The 16,873-nt window shown below is 46.8% G+C and overlaps 1 protein-coding gene across 12 annotated transcripts in view; it reads left to right on the top strand.

Annotated features, from left to right (window-relative positions):
* Positions 1-16,873, top strand: part of huwe1 (HECT, UBA and WWE domain containing E3 ubiquitin protein ligase 1) — a 229,529-nt gene that overhangs the window by 72,868 nt on the left and 139,788 nt on the right. For all 12 annotated transcript variants that reach the window (XM_087985269.1, XM_087985271.1, XM_043680073.2 and 9 more), the window contains 9 exons: positions 184-334; positions 1,982-2,109; positions 5,380-5,520; positions 7,021-7,126; positions 8,354-8,464; positions 9,830-9,931; positions 10,997-11,077; positions 12,786-12,892; positions 14,435-14,612. In XM_087985269.1, coding sequence (XP_087841395.1) covers positions 184-334; positions 1,982-2,109; positions 5,380-5,520; positions 7,021-7,126; positions 8,354-8,464; positions 9,830-9,931; positions 10,997-11,077; positions 12,786-12,892; positions 14,435-14,612 — 1,105 coding nt within the window. The remainder of the gene's footprint in view (positions 1-183; positions 335-1,981; positions 2,110-5,379; positions 5,521-7,020; positions 7,127-8,353; positions 8,465-9,829; positions 9,932-10,996; positions 11,078-12,785; positions 12,893-14,434; positions 14,613-16,873) is intronic.

The following is a 16,873-nucleotide window of genomic DNA, read 5'->3' as shown; positions in this document are numbered from 1 at the left end:
GGTACGAGGTTCCTTGTCCCAAGCCAGCAACTGGCCCCAATAGAGGGTTAAATCCCCAGCCGCCCTGGCGAAGGCATCTGAAACCAGCAGAGTTGAGAGATGATGGGTCACCGGTCACGATTTCGGGTGGTTTAAATGAAAGTCATTCCCTCCCCTCATTCATTCTCTTCCACTCTTGCCCAGGATATTAAAGCTGCTTCTTTGAGGACATTAACGTCGATAGTTCATTTGGAAAGGACGCCCAAGCTGAGCAGCATTATAGACTGCACGGGAACAGCATCGTACCATGGCTTCCTCCCGGTGCTGGTACGGAACTGCATCCAGGCCATGATTGGTGAGTGTGTTGAAACATCCCCTCTTTTTCTGCTCGTTGGTTTAGTGACTGAGCAGTGTGAGAGTTTCTGACTGAGAGCTAATTTGAGAGGAAAGGTAAAGTCAGGTTTTGGTTTTTGGGGTGGGCTTTTGGTTATGATCTGAGGCATTCTTCGAAACGTGCCTTTCAGTCCTGTGTGTTTCATGCGGACACCTAGAAACCAGTGAAATTGGGAGGGGGAGTGTCATGGGAGCTTCGGCCAGGCAACCCAGCTGCAGCAGACTTGGGACCGGGTTGGTGCAAGAACTGAGATTTTGCCCGCCTCGATTGTGGGTGGCAGGGGGTCGGGTGTGAGAAACCAGGTCGGGTTTGGTCGTCCATCCCTTGTTTCAGCCAACAGGATATCGGCTGCCAAGTTACCTGGGACTCTGGGAGGAATTCCTGGCACTGGTAGAGGAAAGTGAAGCAACACATCACTGGCAGAGTTGGGAAATGTCAGCGCTAATTAATTTATTAACGACTGAAATTGGAGAGAAATTTTGGCTCGTGTCCGACAACTGCAGTGGGGCATTTGTTTACAGCTCTGTAACCAATCAGTTTAGCAGTGTTTTAACTAGCAGTCAGGACTCATTTACTGCACAATGTTGACTGATTTGTCACACAGATGAGGCCCACAGATCAGGCCATCTTTTCATTTCACATAATTTTTATGACATCTGAGTGGTGCTGATAATTTGTTGCCCCCCGCGTGTGAAAGCTGCTTGTCTCTCAACATAGCATGACCTGTGTTACGAGACATCAGCTAATGTGCTCTCGAAAGCACGTGAGGATATAATGCCGTTTTTACTTGCAGTGTCTCTCTGGCCATCGTCATCTCTGACCTTTGGCTGAGGATTAGGAGACGCCAGTAAGCTTAGATTGTAGATCAAACATCAGGGATTTTAGTTTTAAAATTTACATATTTAAATGCCTGTGTGCCCTTGCCCCACCCTATCTCTCACGTCCATCTAAAGAATGAAGAACAGTACAGCACAGAAACAGGCCATCAGCCCTCTAAGCCTGCGTTGACATATTTTGTCCTTCCAAAATCTCTCCAAATCCTTGGACAGTGTTCTTCCATGTCTGACCTCTGTAGCATCATTGACCTCCACTGCTCCGCCATTGTCAGCCAGGCCTTTTGCTACCTGGTGACCGAAACTCTGGAATTCCTCCTGTTTTACCCCCTGCCGTAAGATGCTCCTGAAAGCTCCTCTTTTTTCTTTTTCATTGAACTGTTGGTCCAACATGTTAACCTCTCCTTACACAGCTTTTCCCGTTCTGTTTGCGCTATTAGGAAGCATGCTGGGACTTTTGCTAGCTAGGTGGGGCTGTATAAATACAGATTGTTCATTGGCTGGGAGTGTAATTTGGGTGCAGTATTTCTCTGTAGTTACCGTTGATGTTGGAGCTGAACTCTTCTGGTTATAGCCAAAGTTCATTGCTCCATTTGGCGAGAGGTTTAAACATGCTTTTCCTGGGTGTGTTTGAAATGATTGGACAATTTCTCACCAGTTGAATATCTGTCTGCAGTTCGCTCCTCCCACTGAGCAGTTAGCCACAAGGTTTAAACCAGAAGGACATGGAGTACTAATTGTGTCTTTCCTTTCTAAAATTTCCCACCGCTGTCAGATCCATCGATGGAGCCATATCCTCATCAGTTTGCAACGGCACTGTTCTCCTTTCTGTATCACCTGGCCAGTTATGACGCTGGTGGCGAAGCCTTAGTCTCCTGTGGAATGATGGAAGCTTTACTCAAGGTAAAACATCTGTGTCACGGGGGAAGGTTGAGGGCCTTCCTGTTCCCCTCTGAGCTTGGTAGAGAGGTAGGTTCTTTACTGGAGGCTCAGCAAGGCATTGCTGCCAGGCCAGACTATCGCTCTCTGGATCACTGGTCTGGCCTTAGCCCTCGTGTTATTGTTAATTATATTGGGTCATACAGGCTAGGAGCATTCTTTCATTAGGTACTTTATAAAGAGAGGCCACTGAAAGCACCTGACATCCCAAACCAGGCAGACTCTGGCCTAGTTAGTACTTGGATGGAGCTCTAGCAAGAATTAATGCCAGATGCAGTTAGCTTTCGCTGCCAGGAGATGTTGCTTCTGCTGCCACTGTCCACATTTGGCTGTGGCAAATTGAGTAGTGATCTAGGTGGCCTGCCTGTTGCTCGGGTAGATGCAGGAGGTAATGGCCTTGTGGGATTGATGTTGGACTGCTAATCCAGAGACCCCAAGTTTGAGTCTTGCCACTACAGATGACAATTTGAATTCAATAAAAATCTGGAATTAAGAGCTTAATGATGACCATGAATTGTTTGTCGATTGACCAAAAGATCCAATTGGTTCACTAATGTCCTTTAGGGAACAAAACTGCGGTCCTTGCCTGGTCTGGCCTACATTTGACTCCAGACCTATGACAATGTGATTGACATTTAACTGCCCTCTGGGCAATTAGAGGTGGACAATAAATGCTGGCTTGATTATCCGATGCAGATCCCTCACAGGTCCCAATGCTGCAGGTCCCTTACGCACAAGTGCGTGTCTGCTCAGAAACAAACCCTGAGACAGAGAGAGGGAGCAAGGCAGGCAGAGCCAGGACAAAGGAAACTTCAGAAAGCTCCTGAGCCCCAGAGGAGAGGCATTGAATCAATTAACTGAATAATCAATTGTCCAAACGAAATAGTGCCTGCCCACCTTGTTCACATAATTGAGGTTCCTCTGTAATTCCGCATTTTACCTTGATACTTTGGATCCATTTATCCAGTTCTAGGCAACAAAATTTAGGAATATCGTTGCTGTTTGGGCCAGCATTTCCTGCCAACCCTGTAGGTCAACCACATTGCTGTGGGCCTGAAGTTGAATTTAGGCCAGACTGGGTAAGGACAGCAGATTGCTTCCCTGAAGGATGCTAGTGAACCAGATAGGCTTTACAACTGGACGATAGGGCAACATTTTATTTCAGGTCTTTTATTGAATTCAGCTCTCACTGTCTGCTGTGGTGATATGCGAGCACGGCTCCCAGAACATGATCCTGGAGTTCTGGGTTGCTGTCCACTGACGTTCTCAATGTGCACTGCCTCACTAACTGGCAAAAGAGCTGATTAACCTGAAAAGAAGATTGCATAACGAGTTATGGTCTGGGATGCACTGAACGAAAGCACAGCCGAAGCAGCTTCAGTTGTAGTTTTCCAAAAAAAGGAAATTGGGTAATACACGGAGAAGGCACCCGATCAGATGTCACAACAAAGGTTATTTTGGAAACTTGCATACCTTTATGTCGGGGGGGAATACATTGACCTGCATCAAAGATTGGCTGGCGCATGGTACACAGATGTAAATGGATCATTTTCTGGTTAGCACAATGTAACAAGCTCTACAGGGATCAGTAGAACTACAACTTTTAATTTTTATATATAACTTGGATGCAGGGACCAAAGGTGTGGTTGTTAAATTTAACTGATGAATATCAGTAGGATATTAAATTGTGTAGTGGACATGAGGCTGGGTAGAAATGTGGGTATGTTATATTTTGCCCATTGTCTCCATACTGGTCTTCAAGCACCCATCAATCTATTTCCATTTGGCAGCACACGGCCCATAGCCTTGTACCTGTGTGCAGGTTTGGCCTCCCTACTTGAGAATGGATGTATTGCACTGGGTGGGGTACAGAGTATATCCGCTAGATTGATTCTGGAGTTGGCTTATGACGAGAGATTGAATAAACTGAGTCTATACTGGTTGGAATTGAGAAGAATAGGGGGCAATCTTCCAGAAGTTCTGAAGGGAACAGATAAGTGAGAAGCAGGGGGGGGTTGTTTCCACTGGAGGGTGAAACTAGAACTAGGGGGCACAGCCTCCAAATAAGGGGGAGCAGATTTCAGACTGAGTTGAGGAGGAACCTCTTTGTTCAAAGGGTTGTGAACCTGTGGAATTGCCTCCCCAATGAAGCAGTTGGGGCTACCTCTTTGAATGCTGTTAAGGCAAAGGTAGATGTTTGAACACTAAAGGAATTAAGAGTTATGGTAAGCGGGCAGTTAAGTGGAGCTGAGTCCATGAAAAGATCAGCCGTGATCTTATTGAACTGTGGAGCAGGCTCGAGGAGTCAGATGGCCTACTCCGCCTATTTCTTCTGTTCTTGTGCTGGAAGAACTAGGAGCAGGAGTAGACAATTCAGGCCCTCAGCCCTGCTCCACCATTTCAGCTTGGCCTCAACTCCATTTCTTAAACTTGTTGATTGTCCTGTCATCTGCCATACTCTGCGTGGTAGTCTATCCAACAGGTTCACATCCCTTTGAGAGAAGTAATTTCTCCTCATCTCTGTTTTAAATCTGCTACCTCTATCCTAAAATTATGACCCCTCACTCTAGTTGGTGTATCAAATGCTCATCTAAATACCGAGGTGTTGTGATGGTTCCTGTCTCTCCTACCCTTTAGGGCAATGAGTTCCAGATAAGTTCTTCATTAAATCCTCTCTAATCCTCCTGCCTTTAACCTTAAATCTGTGCCTCTTTGTTATTGATACCACTTAAGGCGGGAAAGTCTCTTCCTATCTGCCACTCATCATTTTGTACACCTCAATGAGCACCCCCTCAGCCTTCTCTACTCTAATGAAACTACTTCAACCTGTTTAGTCCGTTTGGTATCCACACCTCTCCAGGCCAGGTAAAATCCAGGTGTATCCCCTCTAGTGAAATCATATTCTTCCTATGGTGAGCAGAACTGCACGCGCACGCACGCACACACACGTACACTGCTTAACAAACATCTTGTCAGTCCCACCATAACCTTCCTGCTCTCGTCGGCGGTTTAACCTGAACGCTGCTCAGGTAAATGGCTCCCAGTGATCCAGTTGTGAGCTGTGCTCACTAGTGGTAGTGTAGTTTCTCTGTATCCTTCGGACGTGTAGTGAAGGAACTGTGCAACAATGTCATGCAAGGATGCAGTGCATGCATTCTTGGAAGGTGCGCCGAGTAACAGTAGACCTGGGAGTTAGTTTATTGGTACTCACCTTCCCCTTTTGTCTTTACTTAGGTTATCAAGTATCTTGGCGATGAGCAGGATCAGATCACTTTTGTGACCAGAGCTGTCCGAGTGGTTGACCTCATCACCAACCTCGACATGGCAGCCTTCCAGTCACACAGTGGATTGGCCGTATTCATCAACAGGCTAGAGGTACGTGGCTTTCTAACCTGCTGTGTGACACTGCTGCTGGTATATATTGCTCTGAGGCTGGAGTAGCCTTTCAAGAAGGTGAATCCTGTTGACATCTAATCAGAAACAAAAAGATGAGAAGAACTGTTTGAAGGCTAACATTTTAACAGGAATTAGGAAGATCTCTTTTGTTCAACAAGGACATTGAGGGATGTGAACAAGGGGATGGAGTTCTGGTCCAGATCGGCCGTGATCTCTCTGAATGGATGCTGAAAAGTCTCCCGTTCAAAGTTTGTGAGAAGATTTGTAGCTCGGGTGCTCGTTGCTGTGGTTCTGTTCGCCGAGCTGGAAGTTTTTGTTGCAAACGTTTCGTCCCCTGGCTAGGTGACATCCTCAGTGCTTGGGAGCCTCCTGTGAAGTGCTTCTGTGGTGTTTCCTCTGGCATTTATAGTGGCCTGTCCCTGCCGCTTCCGGTTGTCAGTTTCAGCTCTGAAATGACAGCCAGACTACTGCGACCACTAGGACTCATAACAGCACACAAACCAACAGCCACTCTCAGACAACAACTCACCAAAACGAAGGACCCGATACCCAGCATGAGCAAAACTAATGTAGTGTACAAAATCCCATGCAAGGACTGCACAAAACACTACATAGGACAAACAGGAAGACAGCTAACGATCCGCATCCACGAACATCAACTAGCCACGAAACGACACGACCAGCTATCCTTAGTAGCCGCACACGCAGACAACAAGCAACATGAATTTGACTGGGACAACACTACCATTATAGGGCAAGCGAAACAAAAAACAGCCAGGGAATTCCTAGAAGCATGGCATTCATCCACAAACTCCATCAACAAACACATAGACCTGGACCCAATATACCAACCACTACAGCGGACAGCTGAAACTGACAACCGGAAGCGGCAGGGACAGGCCACTATAAATGCCAGAGGAAACACCACAGAAGCGCTTCACAGGAGGCTCCCAAGCACTGAGGATGTCACCTAGACAGGGGACGAAACGTTTGCAACAAAAACTTCCAGCTCGGCGAACAGAACCACAGCAATCTCCTGTTCCTGGGTGACATGTTTGAGGAGGGGCAGAACGGCCTCCTGTTATTTTGGGACAAAGAAGGAGCTGAATGGGATGGGCCTCCTTCCTTGCGTGGAAAATGTGAAGGGAAGAACAGGGAAATGAATTTAACGGGCAGCTTTTTCGGAGACGTGGAACAGGCAGAAGGGCTGACTGGCCTCATTCTGTGCTGTAAGATTCTATTTCTGCCAAATTGTTAGTAGCCAAAAAGCACAGAGTTAGATACAGATTGAAACTCCTACTTGTTTTAAACTAAATGTAAAGCTCTCTCTACACTGTCCACCATCAAACACTCCCAGGATTGGGGCAGCATGGGGTTAGATGCAGTGTAAAGCTCCCATTACTGTGTTCCATTGATGTGCTTTAGCTCCAACTTTGGAAGTTGCCTGGTGACTAATTGTTCGTCTCTTTGTCTTTGAAGCACGAAGTTGATATTTGCAGGAAAGAGTGTCCTTTTGTCATTAAGCCAAAGATTCAGCGATCGAGCACGACTCAGGAGGGTGAGGAGATGGAAACGGATTCTGAAGGTAATGTATTGGTGCACTGGGCATTTTGATTTTTCCAAGCCATGTATGTACCCAGCAGCCCTCTAGTATCCTGCTTGACTGAGGCACCCATGTTGTCTCGGGGTTTCTGGACTTGTTAACTGATTCACCTCCTCGAAATGTTCTGTGGTGTTGAGAGTTTTTGCCTCCATTACCCTTTCAGGCATTGAGTTCCACGCTCCTACAGCCCTCTGGGTTTTAAAAGAAAAGTCTGTTTTCCTCTTCCCTTGAACATTTCCCCCAATCATTTTAGATCTGTGTTTCCTCGTCACTGACCTCTCTGCTAAGGTAAATGAGTCCTCCTCATTCGCACATGCCCTCGCACTCCGTGCCATCTAGCAAACTGTTCCTGTGTGGTTCAGCTGAATATGGTTCATGGCCGTGCTCACACTCCACGGAAATGCTTACTTATCCTGAAAGTGTCGTGTAAACAGTCGCTCGCGTCTCTTCCCTGCCTGTCTCTGCGTGATCACATCCCATTCTTCTAACTCCAGAGAATAATCTACTCAAGGCCCCCTTCAGGAAGGGCTCATGCCCGAAACGTCGATTCTCCTGCTCCTTGGATGCTGCCTGACCTGCTGCGCTTTTCCAGCAACACATTTTCACCTCTTCCTAACTTACCAAACCATTGCTGTACTACCTACAAAGCAAGGGTAGATCTTTTTCTAATCGTTCTGTTATCTCGCACCTCTGGAGCAGTTGGGACTTGAACCCGGGCCTTCCCACCTGGAGATAGGGCATTTGCTACAAGCCTCCTCCGAAAGTGAGTGAATCCTTCCTTAAATTTGTAGATGTAAAGCATGCCCCGTGCTCCAGGCGTGCTCTCAGCAAAGCTTTGCCCAGTTGTGATAGGGCTTCTGTGGCCCTGCACCAATCGTCTGGCTATCAAGGCCATCATGCAATTCGATTTCCTGAAACCTTGTCGTTATTGAGGTCCTCACTGATGCTGTTCTCTTTGGGGGTTGCTTTGCAGCTTTGAAGTTTTCAGCAGATTTTCTACGTGTCTCAATGTTTTTGAGAGGAGTGTGGTGGGTCTCCCCCTTGAGTGGGCCGCCCTGTAATTCTTCCAAGATAAGGGGTGGGTGGAGTGGAGAAGCCCGATTAAATGATAATGGGCTTTGTTAACAAAGTACTCGCATGTCCTGGAGCGTGGTGTATCCTCTGGAAACCCTTTGCTTGCTGCCCAGTGTTTACACCTGCCTTTCATAGTTTCAGATATCGTGATGGAGAGCAGTCCCGGCCCTTCGACTTCATCTGAGGCCAGGCCAGAGGTAGAGTCACGAGGGCCAGGTGCTGCCCCAAGTTACCCACCCAGAGCTGGTAAGGGTGCTAGGTGCTTTGACTGTCTGACCGTGTTAATTTGGAAGCAGTAGCTTTCAGAGTGCTGCTCCTTCATTAGGTATGACTGTGTGGCAGGAGCAGGCTGAAGGAGTTGTCCCTTTTGCCTCGGTTAATGTCTTGAGGTAAGATAGGTTAGATGTGGAGTAGGGTTGTTGGTATCCTCCCTCTTCTGTGCATGCTGAAAGGGTGTTATAGACCGGACCAGACACCTCAAAGTTTTGAGAAGGTTGCGCATTACAATACAAAGGTAGATGTGAGGTGCTATGTGACTGGTCAAACTACTTGACTCTAAGTAAAACAATTTATTTCAAAGTTCAAATTAAAAACCAACCAAAGAAAGAGGAATCTAGAATAATTTAACTCGATAGAAAAGTTAACCGAATAATAGGTACAGTAACTATTGCTAATTAACTTCCAATAATGTAATATCCCATAAACACACCCCTTGGCAAAAAGGCAATTTCGGGTACAAATTCTCACCTGTTGTTCTCCAATCCAGGAGGAATAAACATCGAGAGAATTCAGGGAGAGTAGCAGCCAGGAGACATTCACCTTGAAACTTTCAATTCTGTTGAAACCCCAACAACTTCTGATGCTACAGAAACACCAAAGCCCAGAGATCCTGATCTGAGAGCTGGCCACACCCATTCAGGCTGTTTCTTTTAAAAAAAAATCCCAAGGCCCTCCCAAGCAGTTTACATTACCCCAGACTGCTCATTTCGTCTCTCGTTCAACCTCTCTTCAAAAGGAGGAGTGCCACAGTGGCTCAGTGGTTAACACTGCTGCCTCCTGCGCTCAATTCTACTCACAGGTGACCGTCTCTGTGGAGTTGCACATTCTCCCTGTGTCTGTGTGGGTTTCCTCAGGGTGCTCCAGTTTCCCCCCACAGTCCAAAGATGTGCAGGTTCGAGTGGAGTGGCCATACTAAATTTCCCATAGTGTTGAAGGATGTGTGGGATAGCCATGGGGAATGCAGGGTTACAGGGGTGGGGCTGGGTCTAGATGGGATGCTCTTCAGGGGGTCGGCGTGGACTGTCTGGGTCAAGTGGCCTGCTTCCACACTGTAGGGCTTCTATGATTCTGTGACAGAAGAACCTTTTCAAGCCACAGCAACATCACAAGAGGACGTCTGTCCAAATCTGTCCTTCAGCCAACATCTCCTCAGAATGGTGTGGCTGTCTTTGTGGGAGTTTGATGTGTGCGGTTTGGCCATTATGTCCCCCAGAGTAAAATGGCAGCCTTGATCTGAAAGAATGATATCTTGGTCCGCCAAATACATCGAGACGCACTGAGATGGTGAATGCTTTTGACATAAATACAATGTTTTTGTTCTCCTCTGTGCAGGGGTTCAGTGCATCCCGCAGCGAGCAGCCTTGCTGAAGTCCATGCTCAACTTCCTGAAGAAGGCCATTCAAGATCCAGCTTTCTCAGACAGCATTCGGCATGGTAATGTCTTCTGTTTTCAGGCCAATCTATCTTTCAGAAGCGAAGCAGATGAGTGAGTTCCCATCTTCTGTCACTTAAATGTAGGGAGACTGCAACTCTGCAGGGCAGAGGGGCCTGAGTGTCTTGGCACATGAATCATTAAAAGTTAGTACGCAACTGCAAATTGAATTGTTTATTGTATACCTGGGGAGTTGAGCATCAATCTAGGGATGTTTTGTACAGGGTATTGGTGGGACCGCACTGAGAGAGCTGTATGCAGTTGAGCTCTTCATATTGAAGAAAAGACTTAATTGCGTTTGAAGCAGTTTAGGTAATGTTGACATAAATATTTGTGCTTCAGTAGTTCATTGGGTGTGGGCATCATTGGCGATGCCAGCATTTATTCACTTGTTTGGTATTCTTGCGATTGTGTCCTGATGAAAAGATCCGTCTTTCTTTCAGCAATATTATTTAACTCACTTTTATAGGACCGGGAACCTCATGTCTGTAAACCTTTGTAAGGAGAATCTCTTCCTAAGCCATTTCAGAGGACAGTTAAAAGCTTGCTGCTGGGAGCCACAGTTTATTTTCAGTCAATTGGGCAATGCAGATTGTCCAACGTTTTGACATCTATCAGTCAACAGGAGTAAGGCTGATCAAGTCCCTCCAGTGTGACCTGTCATCCACTCAAATTGTGACAAAACTGTCTGTCTGTTTCTTTTAATTTTTGAGATTAAAGAAAAATCTGGATCTGGTCCTCCTATCTCTAAGGTAGGGGCACTACCACTGTGTCACAGGAATTCTGAAACTGTAACATGAAACTCCATCTACCTTCAGGTGAAACACTGTCCCTAACAGTACCGCAAGTGTCTCCCCCCAACTCTTCCAGGACCGCAGCGGTTCAAGATGGTTCACCCTTACTTTCAAGAGGGTAATTTACAGGATGGGCAATAAAATGGCTAAGCGTTAGCTGCTCCCACAACTTATGTATGAAAAGAAGTTCCCACAATAGTGTCAGCTCTGTCGGTTCACTTTAACCCTAAGTAGAAGCATTTGTGTAATTCCTCTGTGCTGTTTACCTTTCAGTAATGGATGGGTCCCTGCCTACCTCACTAAAGCACATCATCAGCAATGCAGAGTATTACGGGCCATCACTGTTCCTGCTTGGTAAGCAACAACAAAGTGTCTCGATCCATCACACACTTCCTTTGTTCTGCAGTCTCCCACAGCAAGAAAATCTTCCCATCCTGGAGCCATCTTGCAGCCTTCTCTCTCTTGCACTGTTCTTTCATTTCACTCCCTCTCTCTCCCGCTAAAGTGAGTCTGCTGCAGCAGTCTACCATATGAATCCTGCATCATACAAAGCTGGTGGGAGTGCACTTTTATTCTCTGTGCATACAAACATGGTCAACTCAACATTGTCTGTTTTAATCAAAACTGAAACAACTGTGGATGCTGTAAATCGGAAACAAAAACAGATATTGCTGGAGAAGCTCAGCATGTCTGGCAGCATCTGTGGAGAGAAATCAGAGTTCCCATTGTTTGCCACTGACAGTCCCCATTGACAGCTACTCCCCATCCTAGCCAGATCTTTATCCACTTTTTTGTCCAACCGTTCTTCTCTCTCTTTGGGCTCGATCCTCACCTATTATTTACCCTCCTACCTCACACTCTATCTTCTGCATATGTTTTCCCAGCTGTTGTCAGTCCTCAGGAAGGATCACTGGGTCCAAAATGTTAACTCCGATTTCTCTCCACAGATGCTGCGAGACCCGCTGAGCTTTTTCAGCAATTTCTTGTTTTTGCTTCGTTTTCTAATGTTGGGTTTAATTGGCAGATTGTTGGCAGCTGTCCTGCTAATTTGCTTTTGTGGATGAAGACAGCAGCTCTTGAAGATGGTGCCCATGTCAGCGGACCCTTTTAAAATAATAATAATTGGGATTGTCATTCACGTTCAAAGGCAGTGGGTGTTTTTAAAAAAAAAAAATCTAGGCTGGCACTTCCCACAGCCAACCAGCAATAGGAATGTTTCACTGTCAGAGGTGACTTGAAACCAGCAGCACTGATGCTTTCTCCATGGTGTGGCGTGACAGGCTGGCTGGGGTGCGTTATTGTGCTCTCCTGGGCCACGTAAGCACGGCCTTGCTACCCACCACCAGCCCAGCTGCAGCACTGCCACTCACCTGTGTGTGTGACTCTTGTTATTGCTGCCCACTGCGATGTGAGCAAGGGAATAGAGTGGTGTGTGTGGTGGGCAGACAGGAAAGTAGATATTCTCTGTGTTATTGAGTGACGCAGCAGGCTTGAAGGGCTGAATGGCCTACTGCTGCTCCCAAGTCCTCTGCTTTCAAGTATATGCAGTTAATGCAAACGATCTCTCTCACCTTTCTTGAAGAGGGTTAGGGGAGCTTTCCTAAAATAAAATGCAAGTTGAGCCTTTTTTTCCATCTCTCCATCTATATCATCTTCCTCTTTCCCCGCTCTCTCTTTCTTACTTTGATTACCTTGATGAATAGATGGTGCAGCATTTAAAAGATTGTAATGGATTCCTGATTAAGTGGGAGGGAGGAATGGAGTCAATTTGTGATGGCGACTGCAAGACACTGAGCTGGATCACTGCATTGGGCGCCTTGTTTGCATACTCCAAGCTTGTATTGATCCAGGCCACGTTTTGTGTCTGGCCCTTGATGTCACTTATTGATCCAATTCCCTATTTTTCTTGTCTGCCGCTAACCCAGTTTGATCGATTAGGCTGTTTTTGTTGTGGGTGTCTGTCAGAGGGCTGTCTCGGCTAGCCTGCCGGTGAGGGTATGTTGGGGTGTATGGAGTTGTTTGTGGGTCTCTGTTTTTAATCTTGAACGTTTTTTCTCTCCAGCGACGGAGGTGGTAACTGTGTTTGTGTTTCAAGAGCCTTCGCTGCTTTCCTCTCTCCAGGATAACGGACTGACGGACGTCATGCTTCACGCCTTGTTGATAAAAGATGTGAGTACTCCCTCTGGAATCTTGCCATCACTTGTCTCCACTGCACATAATAGCTCCAGCAGGCTTCCTGCACTGCAGGCTTCTGACTTCTCCCCTGTGTCCCCTTCCCATTCCTCCACAATTCCCCCTACAGAAACTCCTTAGCCTCCTCCGTCAGCTTGTGATGACTTGCCAGTTTGCTGCTTCATTACTAGCCACAGTTTCATGATAATCCGCTCTGTTCCTGCAGCTCAAACTCATGCCTTGAGTGAGGAGGTCACAGGCTTGTGCCCCGCTCCAGAAGCGCAGTCAAGGTGCTGTCTTTCGTGTGAGATATAAAACTAATGTCTTCACAGCCACAGTGCTGAAGAGTGTGTATCTGTCTGTCTCTCTTCTCAATCTGTCTTTCTGTTCTCATTCCCCCCTCTGACAATCATTTTGCAGTCAGTGTTTTCACCTCAACCCACCTTACTCGAAAGAGAACTTAAATGGTTGTTATCTGATTAGTTGGAGCTGGCTGTGCACTTTGTCTGTGTGTCTGCACTTTAGAAAGTTAATTTGTTGGCTGTGCGCCACTCTGGGGTATGCTTTGGGGGCCCTGAAATGTTCTCCAGAAAGGCAAGTCTGCGTGTATGTGCCTCCGAGTAACATAAGGCTGTTCTCGTCCTGTTGACACCTGTGGTGCCAAATACCCGAGCGGGCCAACACATTGAATTGGCAACAAACAACGAGTTCTCAACGTGCATTCGCTGCAATGGAATGGTTAGAAGTCATACGACACCAGGTTATAGTTCAACGGGTTTATTTGAAATGGCAAGCTTTTGGAGCGCTGCTCCTTCAGGTGAAGGCCATTCACCTGATCAAGGGGCAGTGCTCTGAAAGCTTGTGATCTCAAATGAAACTGTTAGATATAACCTGGTGTAGTGGCGGGGAGGTGAGGGGAGTGATCAATAGGCGACGAGGGGATGAATGGCCTCAACTTGATCCCAGTACTGGAATTATTTGTGCTGACTGGGGGGATCCTTGCCATCGTCTTCAGTTTGGACGAAGTTCCTCACTTGATTTCATCTTGCCCATGCTACAGATCGAGGGAAGGGGTCCACTCTCTTCCACTAATTCCACCTAGACAGAGCTCTGGGGCCACCTAGCCTGGGATGTACACAGCAATCTGGAGAAGCAGATTGTAGTTAGAAAAGGATCGCATCCCAGAAAACGTGAAGCTGGTTTTGTTTCTCAACTTGTGACAAAATGCTCCCATGGGATAAAATCATGCCTATTCCTCTGGCACCTGGGGGGCTAGCATGGCCAGAGTATTTAATTATTGTGAAGGGTGGGGGAGTAATAAATTAAGTTCCGGGTCTCCCCACGGTTTCTGGCTTTAAGCAAGCGAGAAGCGCTTGTATGGTGAAAGAGTGTTGCATTACGATGGAGCCCGAGGATCATTTTACACCCAAAAAATTAACAAAGTTCTTCTGAAGTGAGATGACCGTAGGGATGGAAATGAAGTCACAAACAGCACTGCCACACCTTTCACCTTGTCCAACCTTCTGCTTCTGTCCTCAGGTACCTGCGACCCGTGAAGTTCTGGGTTCCTTGCCGAATGTGTTCAGCGCTCTGTGCCTAAACGCCCGTGGGCTGCAGTCCTTTGTGCAGTGCCAGCCCTTTGACCGTCTCTTCAAGGTGCTGCTGTCTCCCGACTACCTGCCTGCGATGAGGAGGCGTCGCAGCTCGGACCCGTTAGGTCAGTGTGTGGCCCATTCCGATGGCATTGGGCCCAAGAGTGTTTTGTGTGGGGAAGCGAGAGATCCAGGTCCAGCTGCAATACAGAGCCCTGTGTGAATGTCCTGCAAAGCCAGGGGAGTTTGGTTAGTCACATCGGACCACAGTAACCTTCAATGCTGATACAGTAAATCCTGAGTCGGGGTGCCGTGATCTATTTGGTGCTAAGACATTAATTGGTGCAAATATTTTTATGCCAGAGCTTCAGCACTCACCATGTAACCACAAACCTGGGTCACCCCAGCACCAACACTGGCCAACCCTTGGATTTTGCTCTGCTTCCCTGGCAGGAAGCTTATGGGGTATAGAAGCCATCCCAGTGGCTTTACAAAGTTCCATTGCGCTACCACGTTCCTGGCTGCCAATCCAATTTGGGATCCGTAGGTATGTGAATTATTAGCCTGCTCTATCAGCCAGCCTCTGAAGGGGTGTCCTTAGACACTGGTGCATTAACTGTGCACCCTCGTCCCTCTGGAGAATGTTGGGCTGTGAGAGTGTGCAGGAAGACTGAACTGAATTTAAAGGAGAGATGAGGGGACCCTTCACCTCGGGCTGAAAGGAAGGTTCCAATTCTCTTCCTCGGAGAAGTGGAGATTGGGCGATTGAGTATTTTTAAGTGGAGTTAGATGCTTGACTAGCAAGGGAGTGAAGTCAGTCAGGCAAGAGTCGCAGAGGACACAATCAGCTGTTTTGGACCAGACCAAGCTCTCCTCAAACTATTCAGAAAATAATGTAGACCCTAATGTTTTCTTTCTTTAGAGGTATATGTAAAGTATCAAATTCAATTTGATCGGTCAAACCACTGGATTTAAAAGTAATCATCCACTTAAAATGCAACAAAAGAAAGAATTGGAATAACAACTCTATTGGAGAACGTAACAGAGCAATACATGCAGTAACTATTACTCATGAACCAATCCAACATCGCAACATCCCATAAACGCACACTTGGAAAAAGGCACATTCAGAGCACAGATTGTCATACATGCAATCCTCCAAACCAGGAAGAAAGAACATCAAGAGACAATTCTGAAAGAGAGAGAGAACTCCAAAAAATAGAGATGGCAGCTTTTCACACCCCCGGCAGCTTCTGGTTCTGTGGGAGTTTGACCTCACCTGTTCAGGCTGCTTCTATTGTTTCAGATCTTTTTTAAAAAAAGGAACCCCAAGGTGCCTCAAGCTGTTTACTCTAATGGTTCTGGTACACTGTTTGGTACCTCTGCTGTAAAACCTCTGTCCGTAAAAACCCAGGACAAAATAACCTCTTAAAGCTGCAGCACCATCGCAGAATAGACATGATCCCATTGAATGAAGGAAGCTTGAGTGATGGAGTAGCCCACTCCTTGTAACTTGTACGTTTATCTATAGGTTTCCCTCATCTCCCTTTTACTTAAAATCCTCTGTTCAGTTCTTTTTCCCCTGTCCCCCCCCAAACCTTTGCCGTGACCTCGACCTGATGTTTTCCAAGCTGAGCACCGTTTGTGGGCTACTTTCAGGAAATCCTCGACTTGCACAGTATACTCCTGCCTGCCCTTACCCCCGGCCCCCGAACTGCTTCCCTGTCTGTCCTCCGTGTGATTTACCATTTCAATCCAGGCTTGGCTGCCCCCTTCGTTCTGCACTGTGGGCCTTCTATCCTCTCAATCCTGCTGCTGCTCGCGATGAATCTTTTTTTTTTATTTCTGTCATTGCTTGTGCTCCCTCTCGGTTCCCTGTCTCATTGTGAAATAGCCGTCCAGCTAGCTGCACGACCGTGGCTTTTCCAGAAACTTCCCGCAATTTGATCCGGGTTTTCAAGAGATTAAAAGCAGAAATTGCTGACAAAGCTCAGCCGGTCTATCACCGTCAGTGAAGAGAAATCAGCGTTAACAGTTGAGGTTCATCGACCGGACCTGATTCTCTCCACGGATGCAGCCACACGTTGGGTTTTTCCAGCAACTTCGGTTTCTGTTTGATTTATAGCATCTGCAGTTCTTCTGGTTTTATTTGTCAGGATATTACTTGGGATTGATGGGCTCACTGGAGAGAAACTGCTGTTGGTTGGAGAATCTAGGACATCACTTGCAATCCCACTAGAGGTCTCAATCCCCAGTTGGGAAAGGCCTGACCTGGGGCTGGTTGAGGGGCAGAGTTTGAAAACAATATCCAAGCCTTACAGGAGGAAGAACATTAGGACGTGTTTCTACATCTGAAGGATAGTAGTTTGTACCTCTTCCACAAACA

This window comes from Chiloscyllium plagiosum, unplaced genomic scaffold (genome assembly GCF_037043375.1).
Source record: "Chiloscyllium plagiosum isolate Xiang-an unplaced genomic scaffold, Cpla_swu_hap1 HiC_scaffold_51, whole genome shotgun sequence".
In the NCBI taxonomy this organism is placed as follows: domain Eukaryota; kingdom Metazoa; phylum Chordata; class Chondrichthyes; order Orectolobiformes; family Hemiscylliidae; genus Chiloscyllium; species Chiloscyllium plagiosum.
The sequence above is the reverse complement of the archived record's forward strand: the minus strand, read 5'-3'. Positions and strand labels throughout refer to the sequence as shown.